Below are 22,625 nucleotides of genomic sequence, written 5' to 3'. Positions count from 1 at the left end.
ACCTCAGAGCACCTGAAGAAGCCAGAAGCTGAAATGATTTGGTATTTCTGTTTCGTTAGCCGATTTAATAAATATATGCTTTTTGGTGCTTAACTATATCACTGGGTGACCTTAGGCCAGACACTTCCTCAGCCTAACCTACCTCACAGGGCTGTTGTAGAGGATGAAATGAGGACGGGGAGAGCTATGTACACCACCATAAGCTCCTTGGGAGGAAAAGGTGGGATATAAATGCTATGAGTAAAAATAAAATAAATAAATGTATTGAACACACACACACAATTTTTTCCTGCATTGCAGGGGGTTGGACTAGATGACCCTCGGGTCCCTTCAATTCTATGATTCTGTGAGATAATACATATGTATAACTGTTGGAAAACGCCAATGGCTTCATCAGTTCACTTGGCGTCTTTGCAAAGCAGCGATGCTGCTCAGGATCGCCATGGCAACCAGCTGCATCCCTGAGCAACCCACTCTCCCTGGGATTCCTGCTACCTGTTATTGTCAAGCCACATCATAGAAATGAAGCCGTCAGAGAGGAAGAAACAGCGTTTTCATCCTGTGCCGGAAGCTGTCTCAGGTGCACAAGCGACCGCTTCTTTGCCCAAAGAGGCGAAGGGAACTGAGCCCAAGGGGCAAACATCCTCTGAGCACCTTGGAAACTCTAGAGAAAGCAGAATACAAATTAAAGTTCTGATATATTACCCGTCTTTCAGCATAACGCCCCAAGAAGGGTCACAGCAATTAAAATTACATTTGAAAAATCAGTTTTCAGTACAGTGGTACCTCGGGTTACATACGCTTCAGGTTACAGACGCTTCAGGTTACAGCCTCCGCTAACCCAGAAATAGTGCTTCAGGTTAAGAACTTTGCTTCAGGATGAGAACAGAAATCATGCTCTGGCGGCGTGGCGGCAGCAGGAGGCCCCATTAGCTAAAGTGGTGCTTCAGGTTAAGAACAGTTTCAGGTTCTCATTTCTGTTCTCATCCTGAAGCAAAGTTCTTAACCCAAGGTACTATTTCTAGGTTAGTGGAGTCTGTAACCTGAAGCGTCTGTAACCCGAGGTACCACTGTAATGTCTTATTTTAAAAGTTTTCTCCCAGTGTGCTGCGCCAGTGCTCCACCAGGGGGTGACGTCTCCCCGAAAGACAGCTGCAGTTTTTGCCCAGTCCCTCTGGGACGTGCAGAGCTCTGCAAGAAAAAGGAGTCAGGTTAAGCAAGGCCCTTGGCTTGGATAATGTTTAATGCATCAGTGTTTGTAGGCACACCCAGCCTCTGAAGATATGACCCATCTCTGAATCATGTTGACTGACTTACGTCCAGGCAAGAGGGCTTAGGGAAATGACCTTAAAATGGGAGTGTCAAGGTAGACCTGGCAGAGGCAGCAAAATTGCCTTGGATAATATCTATTCCCTTTGTATATAAAAGAGAGTATGCATGTCAGGGTGTTGGGGTATCGCTCCTGGAGGGTGAAAGTTGCCTATGACTCACTCTGGATTTACATATAAGTTAAATAAGCTATAGCTTAGGGCCCCACTCTCTTGGGAGCCCCCAAAAAAATTTAAAGGGAAAAAAACCTGGATGTACATTTCCAAAATAGAAGATAAAAAAACAAATAAAGTAAAACCTACATACAGCAACAGTGTTTTGTGTTGTGTAGGCTCCATGTAAGTCATGGGCCCCGCCAGCTAGCCTGCTCCCTAAAATATCACTGGTTTGCTCATTTCTATATACAGTAGTACCTCAGGTTAAGTACTTAATTCGTTCCGGAGGTCCATTCTTAACCTGAAACTGTTCTTAACCTGAAGCACCACTTTAGCTAATGGTGCCTCCTGCTGCCGCAGTGCTGCCGGAGCACAATTTCTGTTCTCATCCTGAAATAAAGTTCTTAACCTGAAGCACTATTTCTGGGTTAGCGCAGTCTGTAACCTGAAGCGTAGGTAACCTGAAGCGTAGGTAACCCAAGGTACCACTGTATAGGGTGCCTATATTCTGCATGGGCTTTACATTCTGTATAGACTTTTCAACAATTACTTTGATAAAATACATATTTTGTTATGTGCAAATGGCTTGAGATACCTATTAGGTCCATAAATTACCGTATAGCATATATTCCACACAAAAAACAGCGACAATTTGTTGTTGACAAAGGACAGCTGGACATATATAATGGGCCCCGTTACCTTCAGTAGCTTAGGGCTTCGTCAAACTTAAATCCAGCCCTGTTTACTTCCAAAAAGCAGTGTGCACACTTAACAAGCAAGCCTGGTAGACTTTCATAGGGTTGCTGGGCAGAAAGCTTACAGAGAGCTTTTTTTTTTCGTTTTCTTTTTGTCAAAGCTGTTGAGCTTCTTTAGCAAAATCACCAAAAAAATTTGACATTTTTATGGCTCAAAAACGGCCACTGATGCCAGCTGCAGTATTCTGGATATATCCTGGATATGTCCTACATTAGCAGTGCTTTTTTAAACAACTAGAGAATGGATAATATTTAAGAATTATGTAAAACTTTATTGTACAAACAACTCCATATTAGCAGAAATTGAGTGATATTTGTAAAGAAAAGGATCAAAGGAATGTATGCAAAGCAGAAAGAAATGATATTATACAATGTAAACCTGTGTAAAAAAGAATGTTATTTCAAACAGTATAATGAGGATGAGAAGGATTGTGCTGATGAGTATTTTTACTATGTAAATAAATTTGCCTCTTTTTTAAAATTTTGATTTCTTTGTTTCTTATCTTTGTTACTTCTTTATTTCTTTTTTTTCTTTATAAATTTTCTATTTTATATAATTTTTTCTTTTTTCTTTTACCTGTTAAGAGATACAGTGGTACCTCGGGTTAAGTACTTAATTTGTTCCAGAGTTCCGTTCTTAACCTGAAACTGTTCTTAACCTGAAGCACCACTATAGCTAATGGGGCCTCCTGCTGCCGCCGCGCCGCAAAAGCACGATTTCTGTTCTCATCCTGAAGCAAAGTTCTTAACTCGAGGTACTATTTCTGGGTTAGCGGAGTCTGTAACCTGAAGTGTATGTAACCTGAGGTACCACTGTAATACATAATGTTTGTATAGACATGCAAATCTTTTAATCAATAAAGAATTGATAGGTTTTTAAAAAAGCAGTGCTTTTTTTAAAAAAGGGGGTACTCAGGTGTACGCAGTACCGGCACACCTGTTTGTTGTTTAAAAAGCGTGGCACTTACTGTTAACAACTCCGTGGTGAGTACCAGCTGTCTTGCCGATGTGCAATGAACGATGGTTGAGAAAGTGATTAATGAATCCTTGATAATAATAATAATAATTCTCTTCTTGTCACGAAGTGTAGCTGGCCCCATGGTGGAAGAGAGGGTTCGTCTTGCTGCTCCCCCCCCCCCAGCCCAACTTCCCAGAATGCCTTGGAAGCGATGAGACATGGGTCGCTCCAAAAGCCATTCCAGAAAGCGTAGCTGGTGAGCAGCTCTGGAGAGAGAGCTTTGTGCCACTGCGGGGATTTTTCTTTCTTTTTAAAAAGTTAAAATAGCAAGCAAAAAGAGGGGGGGGGGGGAGAGCAGGAATCCTCAGGCCACCTTAAAAGGTTAAGGCAATTGCACCACCACCAGAATGTTTGAAATTTCCTTTTTTCCTCCCCATCGCAGGGCGGATGTTTGTTTTTTGTTTTGTATCAGACGTGGGTTTCCCTTGCTCAGTGATGCAACGAGCCGAAAGGGTTTGGCCATGCAGCCAGAGTCATAAAACTCCCGGAAGAAATACCGTAAGCTTAGAGCAGGAAGGTCTCTCCCTCGAGAAGGCAATGTTTACCAGAAGGCCGCTTTGAACGCTTGCGAAAGAGCTTTGCAAATCCCCACGGCTCACGTAGGACCAAGATACAGACAGTTCTTGGAACGATCTGGTGCAAAAATCTCCGAATTGCGCCGGAAAGCAATCCGTATAACTGAGAGCCAAAGCGGTAGATTGGTTAGAGTCTCTCACTAGGATCTGCAATGAAGGAGAAGGGTGACGGGACCCCTGACCATTAGGTCCAGTCGTGGCCGACTCTGGGGTTGCGGAGCTCATCAGGCTTTATTGGCCAAGGGAGCCAGCGTACAGCTTCCGGGTCATGTGGCCAGCATGACTAAGCCGCTTCTGGTGAACCAGAGCGGTGCACAGAAACGCCGTTTACCTTCCCGCCAGAGCAGTACCTATTTACCTACTTGCACTAGTGTGCTTTCGAACTGCTAGGTTGGCAGGAGCAGGGACAGAGCAACGGGAGTTCACCCTGTCGTGGGGATTCGAACCACCAGTCTTCTGATCGGCAAGTCCTAGGCTCTGTGGTTTAAGCCACAGCGCCACCCGCGTCCCACTGGTCAGAGTCTCTCACTAGGATCTGCGATACCAGGGTTGAAATCACTACTTGACTATAAAGCTCTCTGGGTGAGCTTGGGTCAGTCACTGCCTCCCAGCCTACCCTACAGGGTTGTCTGGGAGATTAAATGAGGAGGACAACCATTGACACCGCCTTGAGCTCCTTCAAGCTTGGTTCCATTTTAAAACAAACTTGATTCCTGCATTGCAGGTGTAAGAAACGAAAATCTGCCCTTATTCCCTTATGGGGGACACATGAGCCGTTATAGAGCCTTTTGTAGGTTCTCCATCTGTAGGAGAAAATAACAGAGGCCAAGCAGAGAAGATTGAGAAGCAAAGCAGCTAGTAAGCCTGATCTTTATTGAACTGTTGCAACAGGGTGCTTCCCTCACACGCAGGAGAAAGGAGGAGGACCCAGAACCAAGGTGTGCCTGCCCTTATACAGTGGTACCTCGGGTTAAGTACTTAATTCGTTCCGGAGGTCCGTTCTTAACCTGAAACTGTTCCTAACCTGAAGCATCACTTTAGCTAATGGGGGCTCCTGCTGCTGTCGCACCACCGGAGCACGATTTCTGTTCTCATCCTGAAGCAAAGTTCTTAACCCGAGGTACTATTTCTGGCTAAGCGGAGTCTGTAACCTGAAGCGTCTGTAACCTGAAGTGTATGTAACCCGAAGTACCACTGTATAGACATTTTAAATTCCCTGCTCTGGAGCTCAAGACCACCCCTCCATACATCATACATACATCACAGAAGGGGTGTAACCCAAGACCACCCCCCCACAAACATCATACCTACATCACAGAAAAGGCGGTCTACAACAGAAATTTGAATGTTGTTGTTTTTCCTGTCTGCCAGGTTATCTGATAATGCCTTATCTGATTGCCTTTCCTGGTAATCTGTCACCCTTTGAGATGGTGATTTCCCAATTCCTGAGACAATGGGAAGGTTCCCTCACCCCCTCCCTCCTTGCAGAGAAAACATTTGGTCAGTTTGGGAGTCAAAATGGTTTCAGGACAGTCCTCCTGTCCTGCTCCAGACATGTGGTCCACATATCTATGTACGTGCTTGGTTGGTACGCTTACGAACATTTATTTTATATGTGTGTGTGTGTGTGTGTGTGTGTGTGTATAAAAGACCTTAATTTTTCTATTTCAGTGGGGGTTGGACTAGATGATCCCTGGGGTCCCTTCCATTATTGTATTCTCTTATTCTGTTCTATCCACCAGTATCCAAATTGCCTGCTTGCAATCTGGGCCTGTTTGCATGACTGAAATTTGCCGGGTCGGGAAAAGCGACTCTGCAAAGGCAAGAGATAACTAATTGTGTTGTTTTGCTTTCGAGTCCCAGGCATGCCATATTATGATGATTAATGTACCCTTTCATGTCCTGGCAGGGCCCGGAGTTTATCCAGTTCTCCAGCTCGACACAATTTGTTACCCTCTCTCGATGAGGGTTCTTTGTGTGTGTTTGCATGCGTGTGCCAAGTACATGGTGTTACTTGAGACGTTTCGTTTCCTTGATGTTTACCAAACTTACTGATTAAAAAAAAAGACTGCAGCTGCAAAACCAAGAGGGGAACCCTGAAGCTCTTCTTAGCAAGAGAAGTCATAGAATTGTAGCGTTGAAAGGGACCAAAAGGATCATCATTCTAGCCTAATCCACCGCAATGCAGGAATCTTTTGCCCCAAGGTGGGCTTGAACCCATAGCCCTTAGATTAAGAGCCTCATGTTCTACCAACTAAGCTATCCCACTTGACGTTAATGAGGAAGGGGAGAAACTTTGGGGCTCGTGGGCGAGATCTGCCCTGGTGGAGTGAGCATCAGGTCACGTTGGCTTCAAAACACCCACCATAGCTGTCAACTTACAGATTTGAAAATAAGGGACCAGCAGCCTCAAAAATAAGGGATCAGCAGCCAAAATAAGGGATTTTAGTCAACCAGCAGCCAAACGAAGCCTCAAGTGGTGGTTCCCACAGTGCAGCAACCCGGCAAAGGGGATGCAGCAAGGAAAACCACCGTCATCTCTCTGCTGGGAAGCGCTGAGCAAAGGCGAGTACCCGGGCAATGCGGGCGAATTGATCGGCACAAAGCATGCAAGCTCCACCCCCTAGTCGTTCTTAGACTCCTTATTGGGCGAGCAACACAGCCAAGCAACACAGTTGGAGCCTCCCTCCTCCCTGGCCGGCAGGGAGGGAGGGAGAGGAGCTGCTTCCTTTGAAACCCGGGAAATTTAAGGGACATAATCAATAAGGGACAGCAGCGGGACACGGCGCTGGGATAAGGGACTGTCCCGCCAAATAAGGGACGGTTGACAGCTATGACACCCACCCACCCCTTATTCATTTAAGATTTTCATCCACCATTTCAGAGAAACCAGGAAGGGCTTTAGCACCTGAAATGCATGCAGGAGGTCCCTGTTTCAATCTCTGGGGTCTCCAGGTAAGACCGGGAGAGAAATATCTTCCCCACCCCCCATCTGAAACCCTGGAGAGCAGCTGCCAGTTAGAGTGCACTGTACTGAGCTGCATGGACCAGTGACATGAATGCATACACACCATGCATTTAAAGCACATTATTTCCACCTAAGAACCCTGGGAACTGTATTTTGTTAAGGGCACTACTGGGGACTGTATCTGTACGAGGGGTAAACTACAATTCCCAGGTTTCTTTACAGAGCCAGGTGAGCCAATGGTCTGACTGCACATGCACCATATATTCATAGCACATTATTTCCCCCTAAGAGCCCAGGTTTATTTGGGGGGGGGGATGATGTGTTTTAAATGCATGCAGCCTCAGCATAAGGCAGCAGCTTCCTATGTTGCTAAAAGCAACTGTATGGAATTCAATCAAGAGATTGAGATTGAACACAATCTTCTGTGGTGTTGATGAGGAGGAGGCCAGGACATCTAACAAAAGAGAGAGAGAGAGAGAGAGAGAAAGAAAGGCAGCATTAAAAGCACAATACAAAATATTATTTGTGGTCCTGTGCGCAGTGAAGCAGCAGGAGGAAGCAGGAAATAAACAGACGAGAGAAGCCTGTTATTTGGGGTGAAATTAGGCCTCAAATGTGATACAGCAGAACAGCTGGCTCTGAATGTGACTCCCCTCCTCTCAAGCATCCCAGAACAAAGAGGACTTAACTTGGTGTTGCCTGAACAAAAAAAAAGGTATCAGTAATATTTATTTTTTTTAAATAAAAAAAATCAGCAAGAGCAGAAGATTAAAAACAGCATAAAACCAATTCTAACAATGATTAATTAAAATGCCTGGCAGCAAAAAGATAAGGGCAATAAGTCCCAGGCAAATGTCCCAGGAGAAAATGTTCCACAACTGGCCCTCACACCTGCCTTGCCTTGGTCTACAAAAGCAGCTCCACCTGCAAAGGGGAACTTGACACCCAGGCCGACTGATGTGGAGGAAGTATTCCTGCGGTGATAGGAATTTTGAGGTCTTAAATATAGGGTAATGTTCATAGGGACGCAGGTGGCGCTGTGGGTTAAAGCCTCAGCGCCTAGGACTTGCCGATCGAAAAGTCGGCGGTTCGAATCCCTGCGGCGGGGTGCGCTCCCGCTGCTCGGTCCCAGCGCCTGCCAACCTAGCAGTTCGAAAGCACTTCCGGGTGCAAGTAGATAAATAGGGACCGCTTACCAGCGGGAAGGTAAACGGCGTTTCCGTGTGCGGCTCTGGTTCGCCAGAGCAGCGATGTCACGCTGGCCACGTGACCCGGAAGTGTCTCCGGACAGCGCTGGCCCCTGGCCTCTTAAGTGAGATGGGCGCACAACCCCAGAGTCTGTCAAGACTGGCCCGTATGGGCAGGGGTACCTTTACCTTTAATGTTCATAACCGCACGTACATAGATCAACACAGGAAGACCAACCTGGAACCATTTTGATTCCTAAACTGACCAAATGTTTTCTCTGCAAAGTCAAAGTGGGAAACCTCCCCATTGTCTCTTTCCACACAAATCCTGTCTTAAGGACACATTTAAGATATGAATAGGGTGTGAGCCTGTGACCTGGCCCAGGAACTAAGTATTTATCACTACAAAAGAATGGCCAGGCTCCCCAGGCAATCCAATCAAGTAACCTACCAGACAGGAGATAAACAATATTCAAATTTCTGTTCTAGACCGCCTTTTCTGTGATGTAGGTGTGATGTATCTGAGGGGTGGTCTTGATCTACAGGGTGGCAATTTCAAAAGTCTTTAGAAGGCCTTGCACGGCATTTTTCTGGGTCCTCCTCCTCTCCTGCGGGTGAGGGGAGCACCCTGTTGCAACAGATCAATAAAGATCAAGCTTACCAGCTGCTTTGCTTCTCAATAGTCTCTGGTTGGCCTCTGTTATTTTCTCCTACCAATAGGGAACCTACGTAAGGACTCTATATGGGCTCTTGGATACCCCATAAGGGAAAAGGACAATTTTTGTTTACAACACTGCATTGCAGGGGGTTCAACTAGATGACCCTTTAGGGTCCCTTACAACTCTACTGTTTTCTGATTCTATTATTCGCAGCAGAAGAAGCACCAGCCTTTTGAACTGCACCTCAAAATAAGGTTCTGTTTTTTTCAGAGGATAGTCCCAGAATCCTGGGAAGGGCAGTTTAAGGGTGCCAGGAAGTATAGCTCTGGGAGGGCTAAACTACAACTCCCATGATTCCTTGGCATGCTGAGGATGTTGCCATTTTCGAGTCCAAGGCCACGTTCGCACAACTCGGCCCTCCAGCTGCTTTGGGACTACAACTCCCATCATCCCTGACCGCTGGTCCTGTTAGCTAGGGATCATGGGAGTTGTAGTCCCAAAACAGCTGGAGGGCCGAGTTGGGGGGGGATGCCTGACTTAAAGTGTATGGTGCTCCACCCCCATCCCCCCCCCCAAAAACAGGATATCATGGGAACTGTAGTTTACCCCCACCATTCCGAGCACCTTTAACGAACTACATTTCCCAGGAGTCTTTGGGGGAAAGCCTAGTTCTTTTCATTTGTGCTTATTAACAGTCGTGGTTTCCTTCCCAATTTCGCAAGTAACGTTGCGCGTAAACGGCGTTTCTCCTATTGTTCGCTCGGAAAAGGCGAGGAGGGCAGACGCCGCAGCGCAGCCCGTGTGTTTCACCCCGATTAGCTCACCCGACCCTCCTCTCCGCCCCGTTTTGGGGATGGAGGCGTCACCTGAGCTGACGTAGCCAGGCTTGGCTGACCCTATATAAAGCGCCGCAGCGGCAGTGCCAGCCTTTAAATCCATAGACGCCTCTGTGTTTTTTTGTGGACGTGGAGTGTACTCCCAAAATCTCCTTTGCAAATGGGCTCCGTCGCCTAGCGTTTACTCCCCTGAGCCAGGTCACCTGTGGTCTGAAGCCGCTGGGATTTTGCTGAGCGAAGCGTTAAGTCTTAAAGGTAAAAAAACCCTTTCCCCTCTCTCTTCCTTTTCTTTCTCTGGCCGCCATGTAGCAATGCTCTGCTCGCTGGAAGATCTGGGAGCTTCCGCTGTTTATTTATTTTTTTGTAAGCATATTCATCTTGGGGCATGAATGTTGCGCGTAATTGCATGGATTTAAATCGCTTGCATGCTGTTTTTATTTATTTCTCACCCCCCGACAATTCAGTCTGCTGAAGCGGGGGGGGGGGAATTCAGAGGGAAGCTTCGCTGTCGTAATATAATAATAATAATAATAATAATAATTTATTATTTATACCCCGCTCATCTGGCTGGGCCTCCCCAGCCACTCTGGGCGGCTTCCATAAAAACCAAAAATACAGTAAAATATCACACGTTAAAAACTTACCTTTGGGGGCTTTGTAATTTATTTTATTTGAAAGCTAGTAACACGCCTGCTTAAGGGCTGTCTGATTTTTAAACCTCTGACAAGTGAAAGGTGAGGTGGACTGGGCTAGGTTTGTAATTTTGCTGGAGAGGCTCGGTTGGAAGTACACAGCGACTCCCAAAACCCCACTGAGGCCAATGCGACTTGCTCGCCTGCAAGCGGCGCTTAATTAGGTTTGCAACAGAAGAAGCCCTTATTGGAGGCGGCGGCGAGACGTTGTTCCGAGCAAGACCCGGCTGTTAAAAGTGCTGGAGAAGTTGTGAAATTCGAAAAACGCCGATCTGTGTTGGCTAAAGCCAGCGCCTCGGGTTATGGCGGCTTGCTCGACTGCTGCGGGGGGGGGGGGGGAGCGACCTTTGCTCTATAGCCCCTGCCAACTTTTAAAATGTGTTGATGGTACTGAAAAGTGGGAGGAATGTGCGGGTTTCGATCGTTAAGCTGTTAAGGGAATTGCTTCGAGAAGGGGGAGATTTGTTTTGGTAAACCGTCAGGGCGTGATTGTTTACTTCCTGACGGTGCATCCGCTGCGAACAAAGAGTGAACGTTCTACTCGCTTGATGAACGTTCCATTCCCGGGTCTCAACGTTCCATTCCCGGGTCTCAACGTTCCATTCCCGGGTCTCCGCCCTTTCTCGCGGCTTGCAGACCACCGCCTTATCCAGAGGGGAGGGTGGGGGGGGCAGCGTTGACTGGAAACCTTTTAATTTGATTACCTGTAACCCAGTTGCCACCACTCGGGCGGTAGTTTTCTTTGCGTTTTCTCTCCCTCTGGTGGGACTTAAATATTTATCCGTTCGCTCCTTTGCAATCCGCCGCCTTTCGCTGGCTGACAGCTGTGCAGCAGACCTGCCCCTGCATGTGGTGGCTTTGTGGCCATATTGGCTGAGAGCAAACGCTCGGGGCACCCACGCCAAAATTCGGCTCATTGTTCGAGCTTTTGCATAATTTCTTTCTACATCTGTTTCCCCCCCACACCCTCGCTTCCTCCTCCGTCCCCCGAAATGCTGTTTCAGCACGCAAAAGCGACACGCGCCCTGCTTGTGTCTTTCGACTGCAAAGGCTGGGGGTTGAGGAAGGAGGTTTCTATATGTGTAGGTTGCAGCAAGCCAGTTCAGTCCGGATTTTGGCTGCTTGGCTGTGGAAGACTTCCCCCACCCGCTAAACGCGCGCACACGCACACAAGAGATATGAGAACATTCTGTAGAAAGGCACAAAGGAACGGAGGATCTGTTCACCCACACTCCCTGAGTCAACTGAATGTGGTGTTGAGGTCCCCCTACCCCGCAAAAATCTCATTTATTTTACTTGAGGTAGAGGGAAGAGTTTAGCGCGTGTTTCTGTCTCGGAGTGCATTTTTGTAGCTCAGAATCTCTTTCCACTTGAAAGGAACTGGGAATACGCGAGTCTATTGCGACAAAAGAGAGAGGAGTGTGTTTGTGTAAACTGGTATAAACCAGATCTGATTTCCTGTTGGTGGTTTTGACTCATTTAATGCCATGTGTCCTCTGCTTTTTACCAACACAATAGACTAATAATGTTCCATGTTAGTCTCTTGGCTGGTTGATAGTTTACAGTGTGGTAACATGCAAAAAAACCCCCTAAAGTTTAAAAAGGGGGGGTTTTCAAAGTAAAGGAGATTTCTACTCTTGCAGAGAATGGCTTTTGTAGGTGCATGTAAGGGCTTAAGAGAAGGTTTGCTTGTTCAAATCAACGTCTGGGACCACATCTAGGGGAACTCAGTGGGGCTTCTTAATGGCCCAAGGTCACAGGGACAGACTTGACCCCTTGCCCAAACAGTGCACCCCCCTTTTAACTTTTTGGTTTGTTTGTGTGTTCAACATTTTTTTTTTACTCTGCTTTCAAGTTGACTGTTTACAAAAATGAAAAACAATAGAAACCTCATATCTACATAATTAATAAAATCCACAATGCAACAAAACATTGTTCTCTACAAGTGAGGGAATAATGCTGTTTTAGTCCTAGGGAAAAAGTAAAACCCTGCATTTTAGGGAAGCGGGGGCTAAGGGGGTGCCAAAACAACCAAAATGAAGTTTCTAAACTTATCTCTCTGTCCACAGGGAACATCTTAGTCTGATTTGTGTGAGCCCTCCATGTAGAAAAAAACTTTGGCTGGGTCTGTTGGGAATTGTAGTCCAGGCATAGGCAAACTCCCGATGTTTTGGCACTACAACTCCCATCACCCCTAGCTAGCAGGACCAATGGTCAGGGATGATGGGAGTTGTAGTACCAAAAAACATCTGGAAGGCCGAGTTTGCCTAATCCTGTTGTAGTCCAACAAGGTTAGGAAAGAGGTTCTAATGAGTGAAATTATATCGAAATATTACATTCTAGCACTAGCACATTTTCTTTGGTCATATTTACATTATAGGCTTCCAGAAGAATAACGTCACATCAACACAATAAAGCACATGGCTTCTCCCCAGAGATTGTTGGGAACTGTAGTTCTCCCCATAGAGCTACAATTTCCTACACCCTTAACAAACTACAACTCCCAGGATTCTTGGGGGGGGGGAGCCCTGTGGTTTAAATGTGTGGTGTGGCTGAGACCCCACTTCACTAAATGCAAACTGGTAAATCATTTTGTATTACTACAAAAATCCTACCATCACCACATCCTTGAGTTAGGTTCAGGGCCTGAGCTTGAATCCAAGCTTGAAATGTTCAAATGTTTTTTTATACGATGCAAGCCAGCCAAGATTACCAAACGGAGTGCTGTTTTCTCTTTTGTACAAAGCAGGCTAATTTTTCTCCTGAGTTGCCCAATGTGTTTTGACCGTTCTTGTTAGATAGTCCAGACTTGATGAATAGATTGCTAGGAACTGATAGCTCCTGCCTTTTGGGGGGAAAAACATTAGCCAAATACTAAATACAGACAAAAGCGTCAGTTTAATTCTAAATCCAAAATATTGGTTAGCAAATTCAAATTGTCATGTAAAATTCATCCCTGCTCCTTCTTGGTCTTGTTCCCTCTTCCCCCATGTTATTTGCACTTTGCTGCTGATCTTTCCTGCGCAGGCAGGAGGCGTGGATAAATTGTTAATTTTTTTGTTGGCGCATTTATTAATTTTCCAATAAAAACATCCAATTAACATATCAAATCGCAATCCAATAAAAAACTAAAATAATAAAAAAAATCCAATTGTATTCCGAATTTAATTCTAATTTTTGTGGCTTCCCAGAGCCTGAACTTCAAAGCAACTCCAAATCTCAGTCCTGCCTCTCACGATTAAATTATTATTACTTAATGAATTTATATACTGCCCTGTGCCCGGGGTCTCAGGGTGGTTCACAGAATAAAATCAAGGTAGAAAACCACAAGAGACCTAATAACAATAAAAGAACAGACCAGTAGCAGAGGGTTTGGTAAAAGGTACCGATTCAGAACCAAGCCAAACCGACAACTGTTTCTTCCCCCATGGAAGTTAATTACAGGCAGCTTACTTCTTCCCCCAGCAGTTGGCCGTTGTGAGCCTGTCTGCTTTGGGGGGGGGGTTGGCTGTGCCAAGCGTTCTGGAGTTTCGCTTCGGTCTCTGCCCACGTGCCATCATCTCCAACAACGCTTGCAGTTTTGTTGTGGAATGTGCTGCCGCAGCATGAAACCTCTGGCGAGCACTCCTGAAAAGGCTGCTCAAAGAGGTTCTTGTGTAACAAACCAGCTTCGAGAAAACCATGCCACGCAGAACTGGAAACAGGGACCCTTCTCTCTCTCTTTACATTTGTATTGTCATACATTTTACAAATTTCCATCTCTTATACAATCTTTTGGACTTCCTCTGATGATCTCCCGCCTTTTAAGATTTCTCCTGCATTTCTTAAATTTGTATGACCTTTAACCTCATAACTAATATCATCCTTTTCATTCAATAAGGCAATAATTCAAATTATTCCCCTTACAAAACTTCCTGCAAACCTACAAATGTAATCGAATCATCACAATTACTTTTCATATAGTCCGTAAATTTACGCCAATCTTCTGTAAATCTCTGGTCCTGCCAGTTTCGAATTCTTCCCGTTAGTTTGTCAAGTTCTGCATAGTCCATCAATTTCATCCTCCAATCTTCTTTTGTCGCTAATTCTTCTTGCTTCCATTTTTGTGCCAGTAAAATTCTTGGTGCCGTCATTGCGTATCAAAAACAACTTACAATCATTTCTATTTATATCAGTTCCTACAATGCCTAATAAAAATGCTTCTGGTTTTTTAATAAATGTATATTTCAACATTTTCTTCAGGCAGGGACTCTTCTCATCCACTATAGACCAGTACAGACCCGGTTTACCCCATTCCCTGCAAACCTGGTGGGCAAACAGATGAGATCACTCACTGAGTAGCCTGAAACAAATATTGCCATGCCCTCCTCCGTGCTGCGTTTCTGAGGTGCAAACTTAACCCGCACTCCTCCAGCCAGTTAGCAATGCTGGGGTGTGGTGAAATGTTCAGTGCCCTCCAGGGATCGGGGAACTTCTGATGCTTCCGATTTTGTTGAGCTCCCGTCAGTCCCTGCCAGCGTGGTCAGGGATGATGGGAGTTGTAGTCTAGCTGCAAGCAGAGGACCACAGGTTCTTGGTGCCCACCTAGCTCACATGGTTTGGGAAGACAGCTTCTTGCATCTTGAGGAGAGCTCACACAGGTGGTCTTTGCCTGGTGGGTGGCGCTGTGGGTTAAACCACAGAGCCTAGGACTTGCCGATGAGAAGGTCGGTGGTTCGAATCCCCGTGACGGGGTAGCTCCCGTTGCTTGGTCCCAGCTCCTGCCCACCTAGCAGTTTGAAAGCACATCAAAGTTCAAGTAGATGAATAGGTACTACTCGGGCGGGAAGGTAAACGGTGTTTCCATGCGCTGCTCTGGTTCGCCAGAAGCGGCTTAGTCATGCTGGCCACATGACCCAGAAGCTGTACGCTCGGCCAATAAAGCAAGATGAGAGCCACAACCCCACAGTCGGTCACGACTGGACCTAATGGTCAGGGTAAAGGGTAATGCAGCGCCTGCTGTGGCTGTAGAGACTGATAGGGGAGAGACAGGTTTTGTTGCAGCTGGGGCAGAGGAAGGCGTCCGGTTGTGCTGCTGCAGATGCACCATGGCCTTTCTCCTCCCTGTGTTCGTCTTTCTGCACCAGGTTACAGTCTCTCTTTATTACAGCTACTCTTGTTTTGTCTCGCAGGGTTTACAACTTGCACAAGAACGAAGACAAAGAAACATGGCAGCAATCCCGTCAAGCGGCTCCCTTGTGGCAACCCACGACTACTACCGAAGTAAGAATGGGGAAGGGGTGTGAGTTGCGCAGAGAAAGGCCCAGAGTGAAGCCTTGGCGTCTCCAGGACCTTTGGTTGTGGGGCTGGGAAAGACTTGTGCTTCATGGCTCATAAGAGTCAGCGCTGTAGGTCAAGATCAGGGTTTCCCAGACTTGAGTCTCCAGCTTTTTTTGACTACAACTCCCATCATCCCTAGCTAGCAGGACCCAGAGGTCAGGGATGATGGGAACTGTAGTCCCAAAGCAGCTGGAGTACTCCAATGCGGAGTCAGCAAACTTTTTCAGCAGGGGGCCGGTCCACTGTCCGTCTGACCTAGTGGGGGGCTGGACTATATTTTTTTTGGGGGGGTGAATGCAGTCCTATGCCCCACAAATAACCCAGAGATGCACTTTAAATAAAAGCACACATTCTACTCATGTAAAAAGCACGCTGATTCCCGGACCATCTGCAGGCCGGATTTAGAAGGCGATTGGGCCAGATCTGGGCCCCGGGCCTTAGTTTGCCTACCCATGCTGTAATGGTTAGGGTGTTGGACTGTGACCGGGGAGACCAGAGTTCGAATCCCCACTCAGCCATGAAGCTCCAGGCAGACCTTGGACTAGTCACCGCTGCTTAGCCTAATGTACCTTGCAGGGTCGTACGCCCAGCCACCTTGAGCTCCTTAGATGAAAAGGGTGATATATAAATGTAATTGATGGTGATGGTAATAATAGTTGTACAGTGGTACCTCGGGTTAAGTACTTAATTCGTTCCGGAGGTCTGTACTTAACCTGAAACTGTTCTTAACCTGAAGCACCACTTTAACTAATGGGGCCTCCCACTGCTGCCGTGCCGCCAGAGCACGATTTCTGTTCTCATCCTGAAGCAAAGTTCTTAACCTGAAGCACTATTTCTGGGTTAGCGGAGTCTGTAACCTGAAGCGTATGTAACCTGAGGTACCACTGTAATAATAAAGGTGGGGAATGAAGTAAAATTAAAGAAAGAATAAAAAGAGGGGGAAATAATATGCACAAATAACACTACAGTGGTACCTCAGGTTACAGACTCTGCTGACCCAGAAATAGTACCTCAGGTTAAGAACTTTGCTTCAAGATGAGAACAGAAATCGCATGGCGGCGGTGCAAGGCCCCATTAGCTAAAGTGGTACCTCAGGTTAAGAACAGTTTGAGGTTAAAAAAAGATCTCCAGAACAAATTAAGTTCTTAACCCGAGGTACTACTGTAATTATAACAGTAAATCACCATTGGTTCATGTAAAGGAACTTTTTATCATGTTAGAATAATAATAATAAAAGACCCCTGTTGGTGGGCTATTTTATTGCAAGACCATGATGCTGTGGGCATCCTGGCTCTTTCTTAATAGCCCCCCAGCGCCCAGAAATGGATAGAGGCTGGCTAGAAAATACTTTCCTTGCATTCACTACAATCGTGCACAGATAGCTTGTGGGAGGCGGCAGACGTTCCTATGACTTGCACTGGAGCAGGTAACAAAACAGTGATGGCCAAACTTGGCCCTCCAGCTCTTTTTTGGGACTACAACTCCCATCATCCTTGACCACTGGTCCTGTTAGCTAGGGGATGATGGGAGTTGTAGTCCCAAAACGGCTGGAGGGCCAAGTTTGGCCAGCCCTGGAATAAATGAAGGGAGAAGACGACATTTGCTTGCCTGCTTCTTCAAACCTCTCTAGGTGTCTTGAATTATGCTGCTCAACATCCACCTCGCCCGGGGCCTCGAGCTCGCGGGGGCCGCTTCTCAATAATCCCAACATCCTCCTGGCGTTTTATTCCCTTTAAGGGAACCTTCCTAAACGTTAGCGCAGAGGGGAAAGGCGCTGCGTTGGAGCCGAGACTCCATAAAAGGTCAGCTCCAACGGTTCTGCAGCTAAACAAAGCCTGAGTTTGTTGGACGGGAGGCTGAATGTCATCCTTTGTCTCTCTCTGGGCTCCGAGCCCAGTGTGCTCATCTAAAAGTGTAGCAGGGCTGGTGCTGCAGGAGAAACCAGTAAGGGAAAATGGCCTCCTTGGAGAGGTGGGGTCCCCTCTCTGCTCCACTTCTGAAAACTGCAGTTCTTTCGCCAGCAAGAGTTTTGAGAGCAGCTGCTGTTTGGTTGTGCAAGCCAAACGCTTTGCAGATTTGCTGTTTGTGAGCAGGCAGAGCTCCCAAAAGAGTTTCCCGTTGCTTTGACCATTGCTTCCAGTGGAAGTCCTTGCTAGAGACAAGAGTAGAGTCCGGTCTCTCCTTCCTGGTTTCAGAAGGTCTTCCCACGAAACACAGCACTGGGGTTGGAGCCAAACTATACTTTCAATGCAGATTTAAAAGCTCACAGCTCTTCTCAAAGAGTCCTGGGAGCTGCCGTTTACCCCTCGCAGAACTACAATTCCCAGCACCCTCACGAAGCGGCTCTGACATGGATGTTCACGCCGTGCAGGTTGGGAGGAGGACTGGGCAATGTATTGATATATCATCCAAAAACAGGCTTGAAGTCCATATTGTGATATCCGTTTTGTAATTTCGGACCTGGCGACATAACACAAATCGTGTGTCTCTGTGCTATGCAAAAAATTGAAGTGTGGAAAAAGCCGTGAAGCCAGACGATGCTTCTACGTAGCTCCGTCATTTCAGACCTCGTGATAAATTGGTATATCATGAATTCCTGGCAATACATCACAATGTTGAAACCCAGATACGGCCCGGCCCTGGCTGGAAGAGAGCCAATGTGGTGTAGTGGTTAAGAGCGGTGGACTCGTAATCTGGGGAACCGGGTTCGCTTCTCCGCTCCTCCACATGCAGCTGCTGGGTGACCTTGGGCCAGTCACACTTCTCTGAAGTCTCTCAGCCCCACTCACCTCACAGAGTGTTTGTTGTGGGGGAGGAAGGGAAAGGAGATGGTTAGCCGCTTTGAGACTCCTGAAGGGGAGTGAAAGGCGGGTTATCAAATCCAAACTCTTCCTCCTCCATAGAGAGAGCTCCACTGCGGTTTGCGTTATTCCTGCACTCCTCCCAGCTGCAGCAGGAACTGTGGTGCGTGATGATCTAATGGGGCAAAAACGTGTTCTTGTCTTGCAGGGCGTCTGGGTTCCACTTCCAGCAACAGCTCCTGTGGAAGTGCAGAGTATGGGGAGGTCATCCCTCACCATCCAGGTCAGTATCTTTGCTTCTGAGGGTGTCGCCTTTGTAGGGGACGGTCCCGGGGCTGCCTGCAGGCTCGTTTTAGGGTGCATATTTGGTTTCTCTGGAGCGCTGGCTCAGACTGCGATGCCTTGCTCTTTGGCCTCTGCTCTTGACAAGTGTACAGGGACGCGGGTGGCGCTGTGGGTTAAACCACAGAGCCTAGGACTTGCCGATCAGAAGGTCGGCGGTTCGAATCCCCGCGACGGGGTGAGCTCCCGTTGCTCGGTCCCTGCTCCTGCCAACCTAGCAGTTCGAAAGCACGTCAAAATGCAAGTAGATAAATAGGTACCACTCCGGTGGGAAGGTAAACGACGTTTCTGTGCTCTGTTCTGGTTCGCCAGAAGCGGCTTAGTCATGCTGGCCACATGACCTGGAAGCTGTACGCCGGGTCCCTTGGCCAGTAAAGCGAGATGAGCACCACAACCCCAGAGTCGGTCACGACTGGACCTAATGGTCAGGGGTCCCTTTATCTTTACCTTGACAGGTGTGGGAGCAGAGGCGGTTTTAGGGCAATGCCACCAGGTGCCCAGGGACCACTTGCCCAGCTTTGGGAAAAGGGGGTGGCAAGTACTGGCAAGGTCCTAGAGTCCTCCCCCTTCCTAAAGCAGGCAAGCTCTAGCTGGGCTTTGGGAAGGACGAAGGTGGGCTCTAGGACCCTGCCAGAGCCTCATGCCTGCTTCCCAGGCTTTGGGAAGGGCTGGAGAGGGCAGCAAATTTTGGTCTCGCGCAGAGCACCGTATCATCAGGGTCTGCCCTTGGTGGGAGTCCTGTGGCCAGGGGTGATGGAAGTTTTAATTCAACAACATCTGAAGGGCATGGCTTCCCCATCCTTGCAGTAAGTTCAGGGCTCTTGTGGAACTTGGGTCCAGGATACCTTAAGGACCACCTGAGCTCTTGTATCTCAGATCAGTCTCTTGACATCATCCAGAGAAAGGCTGTTAGTTGAAGCTCAGCTGTCTTCTACTACAAGCCAGGCATTTTGTGTCTCTGGTCCCATTCCTGCGGAACACTCTTCCAGCAGAGATTCATAAGGCATCAATCTGTCTGCCAAATTCTCCACCAGCTGGGCATCGAAGAGGAGTCCCCATTTTCTGACTGCAACACTTGTGTCCATTCTCATAGGTCTCCCCAAGTCTGACCCTGGGCACTGGTGGGCCAGCTTCTTCTTTGGAAAGACGACCCACCCAGTCATGACAACTGTGTCGGAATCCCCAGAGAAGTAAGTGAAATTGTGCCGAATTTGGAAATTGAATAGTGTGTGTGTGTGTGTGTGTGTGTGTGTGTGTTTGGATCTGAAGAGGGGATCTTGGAAAATCTCAAACAGACGTGTCACTGGGATGGGAGATCTGGGAAGCTAATGTTTTCTCTGCCCCCGCTGTTCTTCACTGATTCTGTAACTAGCTCAGTCCTTGTTCTTCCTGACTGTATACTTCCTAAATGGGTAGATTAGTGTTTGGGTTAACTTTTGAAAATATTTAAGTGTTGCATTATATTTCCAACATTGGAATGGTCCTATATGGGGAGGGGTGGAGTGTGTGCAATGTGAAAGATATCTATCTGTTATAGAATCAGAGTTGGCTGTTATAGAATCAGAGTTTAAACCACACCTGCTTTTCTGCATCCAAATAGCTGGGCGAGAGGGAAGAATTGTGTGCAGTGCAAGTTTCTAGTCCCCTATTTATTTGTCTTATAAAAACGAATCCCCAAGCAGAGTACAACAACAACAAAAAAAAATGTGTAATACACACTAAAATTAAGCAAATGGTAACAGTAATAAATAATAACAAAAAGCATACGCTCTTTGCACATTAAACTCACAGTAGCTAGTGGGGAGAGTTTATCCCTGGTCAGGCCAGCATAGACATTTCTGGAGAGAGAGAGGATATTGGATAAATATAATTCAAATTTAGTGGGTTTGGGCTCCTGAGTAAGCACATTTAAGATTGCCCTGTACGCTTTCAGGGCAAGTGGGCTACCATACTGCTTAATCGGTAGAGTGTGAGACTCCTAATCTCAGGGTCCTGGGTTCGAGTCCCATGTTGGGCAAAATACTCCTGCATTGCAGGGGGTTGGACTAGTTGATTCTCGTGGTTCCGACTCTACAGTTCTGTGATTCTCGAGTGACGATACTGCCATTCTGACCCTCTGATCTCTCTCTCCCCTTTGACCTTCCAGCTCAGGCACTTTCCAGGTGGCGAACGGCATGATCACATGTGGCCTGGCTCAGGACGTGATGAGGAAGCGCCACGCCAGCGAGCCCAGCAAACCGAACGCGGGTCCCACCGCGTGAGGAGGCTGGCTCCCCCCTGGCCAGACGCTTCTGACTTGAACGCTAGGAGGCAGAGCCCATTTTCCACTCCCCTTCCCCGTAGAGTAGGGCAGGCTGCTTCGAGTACTCCTTAGACGTAGGTTTTTATAAAAGCAAGAAACGGCAACTAAAAAGGAAAAAAAAAAAAGAGAAATCTTCTGTACCATCCTTTTCTACAACTTCCTTTTTCTTTTCTTTTTTTGGTGCAGCTACGTCTTCTAACCCCTCCCTCCCCACCCAACGAAGCCTTGTTTAACACTTCATTCTTGTTTTGTACTCGTCTGATGGAAACTAATAAATCCTGAGCAGCCTTTTAAACCGCTTGCGTGTGGCTTTGTGCTCTTGCGAACGGGAGGCGCAAGTTATTTCTTGCCCAAATAACTTTAATAAGTATAATTTTATTTGTATACCGTCCATCTTGACTGGGTTGCCCCAGCCACTCTGGGCAGCTCCCAGAAAAATATTAAAAACACTGTACAGCATCATACATTTTAAAGCTTCCCTATACAGTGGTACCTAAGGTTAAGTACTTAATTCGTTCCAGAGGTCCGTTCTTAACCTGAAACTGTTCTTAACTTGAAGCACCACCTTAGCTAATGGGGCCTCCCGCTGCCGCCGCATTGCTGGAACGCAATTTCTGCTCTCATTCTGAAGCAAAGTTCTTAACCTGAAGCACTATTTCTGGGTTAGCAGAGTCTGTAACCTGAAGCGTATGTAACCCGAGGTACCACTGTACAATGCAGGTAACATGGTTTGACCTCTACATTTGATAGGGACTGTAGTATAGGAGGCATCACAAGGTCAAAGACCCGCTGCTATTTGTGAACTCTGAAAACATGAGGGGCTTCAGTTTCAAAGGAATTATGTGCAAGTTTGTTACGTCACAGAAACAACCAACCTCTCCAAAGTCAGGGGTCAAACCAAGGACCCAAACATCTGTGTGCAAAGCAGATGTTCTTCCATGGAGCTAAGGCCCCACTCTTGCAGTGCAAACTTGTCCCATTTTGGTTTCAGGTAATTAGGATGGGTAGACTTCCTATTCCATAAATCCTCCCGGAAAAGAACTATTCTTTAGTGCTCATTCGGAGCTAGCAGGAATCTGGGTTTCCCCCCAGATTGCCATTTGTTCTGATGTGTCACTAGAGAGCGGGTTTTCCCTTGGAAAGGAGTGGGGCAAGGGGAAAACTCCTTGGACCCATACTTAGAAAGCATGGGTCAAGCTGCCAGGACTTGTGCTTTCTAGGCACAGCACATGCGGAAGTGTGGATGAACCCTGTATTTTTTATATATATGTGTGTGCTGTAAGCCACCCAGAGTGGCTGGGGAAACCCAGCCAGATGGGAGGGGTATAAATAATAAAATCATCCAGTTCGACGAGGCAATAGTGAGATAATCCAGATATAAGGGTAAAGGGACCCCTGACCATTAGGTCCAGTCGTGGCCGACTCGGGTTGCGTTTTATTGACCGAGGAAGCTGGCATACAGCTTCTGGGTCATGTGGCCAGCATGACTAAGCCGCTTCTGGCGAACCAGAGCAGCTCATGGAAACGCCATTTACCTTCCTGCGGGAGCAGTACCTATTTATCTACTTTTACTTTGACATGCTTTCGAACTGCTAGGTTGGCAGGAGCAGGGACTGAAGTGGGAGCTCACCCCGTCGGGGGTTTGAACCGCCGACCTTCTGATCGGCAAGTCCTAGGCTCTGTGGTT

The 22,625-nt window shown here is 47.0% G+C and overlaps 1 protein-coding gene across 1 annotated transcript; it reads left to right on the top strand.

Annotated features, from left to right (window-relative positions):
* Nucleotides 1-9,362: 9,362 nt before the first annotated feature.
* On the top strand, nt 9,363-21,233 carry PPDPF (pancreatic progenitor cell differentiation and proliferation factor). Its single transcript, XM_083744831.1, has 5 exons — nt 9,363-9,737; nt 15,346-15,436; nt 18,503-18,577; nt 19,730-19,826; nt 20,783-21,233. The coding sequence occupies exons 2-5, from the start codon at nt 15,382-15,384 to the stop codon at nt 20,895-20,897; spliced, it is 342 nt and encodes a 113-aa protein (XP_083600957.1). The 5' UTR covers nt 9,363-9,737; nt 15,346-15,381; the 3' UTR covers nt 20,898-21,233.
* The last annotated feature ends 1,392 nt before the right edge of the window (nt 21,234-22,625 follow it).

This window comes from Podarcis gaigeae, assembly GCF_964106915.1.
Source record: "Podarcis gaigeae genome assembly, chromosome: 6".
NCBI lineage: Eukaryota > Metazoa > Chordata > Lepidosauria > Squamata > Lacertidae > Podarcis > Podarcis gaigeae.
This window is presented reverse-complemented; position numbering and strand designations above follow the sequence as displayed.